The 8,234-nt window shown below is 47.5% G+C and overlaps 1 protein-coding gene across 2 annotated transcripts in view; it reads right to left on the reverse strand.

Annotated features, from left to right (window-relative positions):
• The window catches only part of LOC144610303 (receptor expression-enhancing protein 1-like), a 44,339-nt gene extending 39,428 nt beyond the window's left edge, over window positions 1–4,911 (reverse strand). The window contains exons 1-2 of one of the 2 annotated variants that reach the window (XM_078428904.1): window positions 4,672–4,911; window positions 3,792–4,034 (exon numbers count right to left, since the gene is read on the reverse strand). In XM_078428904.1, the coding sequence (XP_078285030.1) occupies window positions 3,792–3,823 (32 nt within the window). In that variant the 5' untranslated portion in view covers window positions 3,824–4,034; window positions 4,672–4,911. Of the gene's footprint in view, window positions 1–3,791; window positions 4,156–4,671 lie in introns of those variants that run through there. The other variant, XM_078428903.1, reaches the window with a different exon arrangement.
• Window positions 4,912–8,234: the final 3,323 nt, after the last annotated feature.

Below are 8,234 nucleotides of genomic sequence, written 5' to 3' on the forward strand. Positions count from 1 at the left end.
ACAGTCTCGAGGTCAATAATGGTCCTCATCTTAACAAAAGGCATGGCTGGCTTGATGGATGGTCTGTTCATGAACACCAGGAGCTGGGGCAAGGCTGATCTGATATCAGGTTGTCAGAGAAAGCGTAGCTTTTATTCCCTTGGTTAGAAAGGCAGACAGATCCGGTAACTCGCAGTCACACCATTCGAAAGAGGAAACGTATCGGACAGAAAACTCCAGGCACAGGCCAGCCACAATTGCATTATCCAGTGGAGCAAGCTCAAGGGGTTTAATGCTCAAGTTCTACATCTACCCCTGACACAAGTGAACATAGTTATTTATTTTTTAAATAAAACACCAAATGGAGACAAAGTTTTTTTTTTATATAGCAAAAAGAAAATGCAAAAATATTTTGTGGGCAAGGAAGATCTTGCACCGCATCTGTTGTTAAGGGAAATTATCAACCTCAACTCTGCTATCTGGCCTTACACATACACTCAGTTTTATATAGATTCAGTTGTACCCGTTTGCCCTTGCAGTAGAGAATATTAAAGATCCTTTGCCTCTGGAGCTTCTTAGAGTACGCACTTTTTAAAAAACTTGCCAGTGCACCGGAAACAGGCCCTTCGGCCCACTAAATCCATGCTGACTATCAATCACCTGTTGACACGTGTTCTATGTTATACCATTTTATCATCCACATTTTACCATTAGGAACATTTTTCATCCGCTCCTGACACACCAGGAGGTCAATGAACCTACAAGCCTGCACATCTTTGGGAAGTGGGAGGACAATAGACAATAGGTGCAGGAGGAGGCCATTCGGCCCTTCGAGCCAGCACCACCATTCAATGTGATCATGGCTGATCATTCTCAATCAGTACCCCGTTCCTGCCTTCTCCCCATACCCCCTGACTCCGCTATCCTCAAGAGCTCTATCCAGCTCTCTCTTGAATGCATTCAGAGAATTGGCCTCCACTGCCTTCTGAGGCAGAGAATTCCACAGATTCACAACTCTCTGACTAAAAAAGTTTTTCCTCATCTCAGTTCTAAATGGCCTACCCCTTATTCTTAAACTGTGGCCCCTTGTTCTGGACTCCCCCAACATTGGGAACATGTTTCCTGCCTCTAACGTGTCCAACCCCTTAATAATCTTATACGTTTCGATAAGATCCCCTCTCATCGTTCTAAATTCCAGTGTATACAAGCCTAGTCGCTCCAGTCTTTCAACATATGATAGTCCTGCCATTCCGGGAACAGGAGCACCCGGAGAAATCCCATGCGGTCACAGGGAGAACATGCAAACTCCACACAGACAACAGCCGAGATGAACCCATATCAACGTCACTGTGAGATGTAGCAGCTTTACCAGCACCACTACTGGGATTTTATATTTGAGTTAAGTATTCAATAAAGCCAAGCAAGTAAAATTATGCTTAGCTTTGTTGGCACGTGCTGTTAGTACTTTTCAAACACTTGCACATAGAGGCAACTAGCATTTATAACCCACTAACCCAAGTCCTGAATCACCCACTGTGATTGAGTAGAACCAGTGGGCTCCAATCACAGAACATTGTGTGCCAGGTTCTGGTGCTGCCAATTAAAGAGTTGGCTGGAACATGTCTCGGCAACAAAATACCAATTTGGCCACAATTGTAATTTAAAATCTGCTCTCAAGTTTCAGACACTAAAGAACATGCATTTAAATCCAAAATACAGAATGCAAAAAAAAAGGGCAACTTTACAATAATTAAACCTGAAGGGAATACCTGTGACAATCCACTGACTGTGAATTCTTAAAATAAATGCATTTAGTGATGAAAACACTCAGCAGGTCAGGCAGCTGTTTCTCATTCCACAGATGCTACCAGACCCGAGTGTTTCCAGCATCAACTGTTTTTCCTTCAGATTTCCAGCATTTATATCTCTCCCCTTAAGTGGCTCGTTAATGTCCCACCTTATTATCAGTCATTCAAGGGGTGTCATTTAATTGTCTTCTCTAATTACCCTTGAGAAAATGACAGTAAGATGCCTTCTTGAACCACTCTAAAGTTAATCACTTGTTGTACAGCTGGGATATACAAAATGGGTTAGCAGAAAGTTCCCCACCCCATGAAGATGTTGTTTTCAAATTTGATTCCATAACTTGCATCAATTCGGGTCAATAACTAAAATCAAAATGAATAGATAGATACAAAATGCTGGAGTAACTCAGCGGGTCAGGCAGTATATCTCTTGAGTAGGTTCAACAGGATCAGACCGATCCTCCACCTCATTTTCCAGCCCTACCCTCAAACCTTTTCATACCAGTGACATCCAAAAATGCATACTTAGGCAAATTATAGTAGATTTGAGTTGAAACCCATCAACCCGAGTTTTGAGCAAAATAAATGGCACGGCATCTGCGATACAGTCTGACAAAGCTTCAACCTCTTAACAACAGGGATGGGTTTGCAGAACACTATGTTCAGTCTGCAGGGATGATCCGGCACTCCTGGCAAGATATCACTTCCATTCTCCGCCCCACTCCCATTTTCATCCCAGTCTACTTTTGGCCTCCTGCACTGTCCTAACAATCCTCAAAGCAAACTAAACGAATACACCTCATTTCCCCATCAGGGCACATGACACTATTGGGCCTTCTTATAGAATCGAAGAAAATTTAGGGTAGACGCAAGAAACTGCAGGTTTATAGAAAAAAAACACAAAGCATGTCAGGCAGCATCTATGGTAAACAAACATAGTTAGCGTTTTTGGTTGGGACTCTTCTTGCTGCTTGGGGCAGTAAGATTCCCCATTCTTAATTTTTTTCCCCAAAAAAATCTCTTTGACCCTAACAGATTTGAACCAATTATTTATACCGACTTTAATCTTGATCCGCATCCTGTCACCAGACACAGAAATGTAACGATGCAGGGAAACACACATGTAGTGTAAGAAAATAACTGCAGAAGCTGGTACAAATCGAAGGTATTTATTCACAAAATGTTGGAGTAACTCAGCAGGTCAGGCAGCATCTCAGGAGAGAAGAAATGGGTGACGTTTCGGGTCGAGACCCATCTTCAGATTGAAGAAGGGTCTCGACCTGAAGCGTCACCCATTTCTTCTCTCCTAAGATGCTGCCTGACCTGCTGAGTTACTCCAGCATTCAGGGAAACATACATGGTAGAGGTGTTGCAAAGCTACCCCCTCTGATTACAATTAACAGTTATATTGTACGGATCACTGAGGGGGTAACTTTTTCACACACACAAAGGGTAGAGTTAGTGGGTGTATGGAACAAGCTGGCAGTAGAGGCAAGAAAATAACTGCAGATGCTGGTACAAATCGAAGGTATTTATTTCACAAAATGCTGGAGTAACTCAGCAGGTCAGGCAGCATCTCAGGAGAGAAGGTCTCGACCCGAAACGTCACCCATTCCTTCTCTCCTGAGACCTGCTGAGTTACTCCAGCATTTTGTGAAATAAAAAGCTGGCAGTAGAGAGGTAGTTGAGGCAGGGGACTAACTATCCCAAACATTTAGACAAGGTACATTACATGGACAGGGCAGGTTTGGAGGGGGATATGGGCCAAACGCAGGCAAGGTGGGGCGTCCTAGTAGTGTAGAAGGGACATTGTTGGGTGGGTGGGGGGGGGGGGGGGCAGTATGGGCAGGTTGGGCAGAAGGGCCTGTCAACAAGATGGAACAAGAGTGTTTCGCGAACGTTTTAATTCCCGGAAGCGACGCTTTTATGTTTGTTTTTAAAATGGTGATTAAAAGGAGAGGTTTGCAAATATATATTATATGTATGTTTATATATAAAAATACTCACACCACCAGCCTGGAGATGAGCCACGACACCATGGCGGCCCGTTGAAATTCAAACCGTCGCTGCTCCTCCCCGGTCCGCACTCACTGGACGAGCGGCTGTTCCCTGCGCGGTCCGGGCGGCAGGAACTCTGTTGTTGTTGTTGTTGTTGTGGTAGGTAGGGGGGGGTCCTCGCTCACCTCTCACTCTTCCTTCTACCCGGTCCGCACTCACACAGCGGCTGTTCCCTGCGCGGTCCGGGCGGGACTAGAGGAAGAAACCCCACCAATCCGTTGTCGCTTAACTCCTTCCTTCTAAACGGTCCGCACTCACACAGCGGCTGCTCCCTGCGCGGTCCGGGCGGGGCTAGATGCAATTGTCCGGGTACCCCTCCTCTTCCCCCCCCCCCCCCCCCCCTGTTTTAATGCTCTGTGGTTGGCACTACCCGGTCCGCACTGTGGGCGAGTGGCTGCTCCCTGCGCGGTCCGGGCGGGACTGGAGGCAGAAAGCTACCACCCTGTTGTAGTCCGCACTCACACAGCGGCTGTTCTCTGCGCGGTCCAGGCGGGCCGACACACACACTGCCTTGCGATGAATGGGTTACCAGGTCTCTCCTCCGGGAGTCACACGGTATTCAGTCACCCCCTGGTCCACCCGTTGGCCGCAGTCACTGGGCGAGCGGGTGCTCCCTGCGCGGTCTGTGCGGGCCCGGAGTCTCACCACCGTGCGCTGCCCTCCGGTCCCCTGCCCCTACCCGGTCCGCACTCACCAGGCGAGCGGGCGGTCCCCTCCGCGGTCCGGGCGGCCACGGAGTCAGACCCCCACGCCCCAGATGCCCTGCGGTGAGCGGTCCGTTGGCACTACCCGGTCCGCGCCCCTCTGCGGCTGCCTTTGGAAACGTCACCTCTCGCCGGTCCGTCTTCCAGCTGGAACTGGGGTTATTATCACTACTCGGTCCGCTTTTTGCTTTAGTCTTTCCTGTTGTGGGACCGCTTTTTGCTTTAGTCTTTCCTGGTGTGGGTCCGCTTTTTGCTTTAGTCTTTCCTGGTGTGGGTCCGCTTTGTGATTAAATCTCTAATCTCTCTCCTTTTCTATCTATCCTTCGACTTTATTGTCTATTTGGGGGTGTGGGTGGCCGAAGAAGCACTTGTATTCCATGCCACTTGTCCCTTTAATTACTTTCACTTGGCTCGCTGCCAGCGGCTGGGAGGACCAGGAGTCCTCCGAGTCGTCCCTCGCCGGTCCTCGTTGCCCGGCCAACCGAGGGGTGGGCGAAGCTGCGGGAGTGCGCAGGCGCGCGCTCTCTCTGTGTGTGTTGCTGCTTCTCCCCAGGTCCGCGGGGCCATGACGATTTTTTTGGGGGATTAAATGTGCGCAGTGCGCGTGCGCGTCAATGGCCCAGTGACCCGCCCAGTCTGTGACGTATGGTGAAACTTGACCACGTGTCTTGAGTTTTTATATCAATGGCCAATAACTTTGAATTAAAAGTTCCTCTTTAATTACCCCTCCTATTTCTTGTTTTCTTTTAAAATAATCTCTAATCATCTGATCTTTATGATTCAGTTTCTCCTGCCTGTCACACCTTTTCTCTCTACTCAAGCCTCCATTTTTCTGGTACATTATCATCATATCATATATATACAGCCGGAAACAGGCATTTTCGGCCCACCAAGTCCGTGCCGCCCAGCGATCCCCGTACATTAACACTATCCTATACCCACTAGGGACAATTTTTACATTTACCCAGCCAATTAACCTATATACCTGTACGTCTTTGGAGTGTGGGAGGAAACCGAAGATCTCGGAGAAAACCCACGCAGGTCACGGGGAGAACGTACAAACTCCTTACAGTGCAGCACCCGTAGTCAGGATCGAACCTGAGTCTCCGGCGCTGCATTCGCTGTAAAGCAGCAACTCTACCGCTGCGCTACCGTGCCGCCCATTGTCAAGTCAAGTCAACTTTATTTGTCACATACATATACAAGATGTGCAGTAAAATGAAAGTGGCAACGCCTGCGGATTGTGCTAAACTACAAAACAATAGAAATTTTTAACACAAAAAATAAATTAATACTGTAAATTAAATTAGTCCCTGGTGATATGAGAGTTAACAGTCCTGATGGCCTGTGGGAAGAAACTCTGTCTCATCCTCTCTGTTTTCACAGCGTGACAGCGGAGGCGTTTGCCTGACCGTAGCAACTGGAACAGTCCGTTGCTGGGGTGGCAGGGGTCCCCCATAATGTTGCTGGCTCTGGATCTGCACCTCCTGATGTATAGGTCCTGCAGGGGGGGCGAGTGTAGTTCCCATAGTGCGTTCAGCCGAACGCACTACTCTCCGCAGAGCCTTGCTGTCCTGGGCAGAGCTGTTCCCAAACCAGATTGTGATGTTTCCGGACAAGATGCTTTCTACAGCCCCAGAGTAGAAGAACTGAAGGATCCTCAGAGAGACTCTGAATTTCTTCAACTGTCTGAGGTGGTAAAGGCGCAGCCTTGCATTACTCACCAGTGCGGCAATGTGCGTTGCTTTCTGCAACTTTCGCTGCCTCTGCAAGGCCAGCAGCATAATCAAGGAGGAGTTGCACCCTGGCACTCCCTCTTCTCCCCTCTCCCATCAGGCAAAAGGTACAGAAGTGTGAAAACGCACACGTCCAGATTCAGAAGGTTTCTTCCAGTTGTTATCAGGCAACTGAATCATCCTACCAACAACGAGAGAACAGTCCTGAGCTACTATCTACCTCATTGGAGACCCTTGGACTATCTTTGATTGGACTTTACCGGGTTTATCTTGCACTAAGCGTTATTCACGTTGTTCCCTTTATAATGTATCTGTACATGTGGATAGCTCGATTGTAATCATGTATTGTTTTTCTGCTGACTGTTTAGTCTATTGTCTATAAGAAAATAACTGCAGATGCTGGTACAAATCGAAGGTATTTATTCACAAAATGCTGGAGTAACTCAGCAGGTCAGGCAGCATCCCAGGAGAGAAGGAATGGGTGACGTTTCAGGTCGAGACCCTTCATCAGTCTGAAGAAGGGTCTCGACCCGAAATGTCACCCATTCCTTCTCTCCTGGGATGCTGCCTGACCTGCTGAGTTACTCCAGCATTTTGTGAATAAATAGTCTATTGTCTATTGAACCTCCAGCCCTTCTCAGCGAACCCAATCTACATGTCCTCTTTCTCTCCAGTATATTTACCAACCATCCTTAAATAAATGTATGGAAGTCAAGCTCATTGACATCCCTAGGTGGCAAATTCCAAATTCTAATCACACTCTGAGCGAAGCCACTTCTCTTACTGAGTTTTTTTAGTGACTATTCCACATGGGTGTGCTTCTTATGTCTCATCTAAACTAAACTAAAGAACTAGTGTGTACAGGCCATTGATGGTTGGCATGGACTATGTGGGCCGAAGGGGCTGTATCTCTCAGCTAATTCCCGTGAAACTCTATCATAACGTTGCAGCCCTCTCTCTTCCCAATCTTCCCTTTATTTTAGGAAAGATAATCCCGCCTTGAACGCATCAAACTCTCCAGAAATCTAAGGCAAACAAACTACACCAGAAAACAAACTAAAGAATCTCTTTAGTGATGTTGATTTGTTTGCCAGCACATGTAGCCAGCAGGAGATTCAGGGGAATTATTATAAGGAAAGGCAATCTGGACAAAAAAAAACTTTTTTTTGAGAACTTGAACATTCCTGGGCACCTTTCCAAAACAAAATCCAATCCAATCCAATCCCGCTCAGACCCGATACCTCCCAAGAACATTCCTGACTCCTTTCCCAATATTGCACTGTGGTCTCCCGCGTACAGTACCACCCAGCCGCACAAAACGTGACCCCTATTTCTGGTGGGCCGGTGGTCTCAGCAGACCTCTGCAGCTGCGGAGGGAAATGGCAGTCGACGCGGTGGTGATCTGGGGAGAAATAAAGTCCTGATGCATTCTTGACATCCCACCCAACCATCTGGTCGCCGAGGATGATCTCACCCCTTGGTGTGGAAATACCAGGTGGCACAGAGGGAGTGCCACAGATGGTATACATTTGCACGTTCTACATAAACCACACGATGAACACTATCTGCAATTTAGTGGCAATGGGACATCTTGGACTCCAACGTTAATCCCTACGGGCAGTGAAACTGGATCGGACAGCTGTTCTTTCTTGAAACTCACGCCTTTGGTCAGTGTCGGTGTCGAGGCAATCCAGGTCTACATGACCTGTGGGTATTAAACCAAGAGGGTACGTGTTGGCAGATTCCTGGCATGCTTTGCTATGTTTAGCAGCGCGACATCAATTCACAATGTTGTCATGAGCGAGCTGGCTGGGTCTTGATCCATGAATCTGGGTGGATTCCACAGTCATTTGCCACTGCCAGTCTACAACTGACCAGTTTCATTATATTTACAATCCCCTGCCACAGTGCACGTCAAACCTACCAACGCTGGTATATTACTATCTTCGATC

This window comes from Rhinoraja longicauda, chromosome 36, assembly GCF_053455715.1.
Source record: "Rhinoraja longicauda isolate Sanriku21f chromosome 36, sRhiLon1.1, whole genome shotgun sequence".
Classification (NCBI taxonomy): Eukaryota; Metazoa; Chordata; class Chondrichthyes; order Rajiformes; family Arhynchobatidae; genus Rhinoraja; species Rhinoraja longicauda.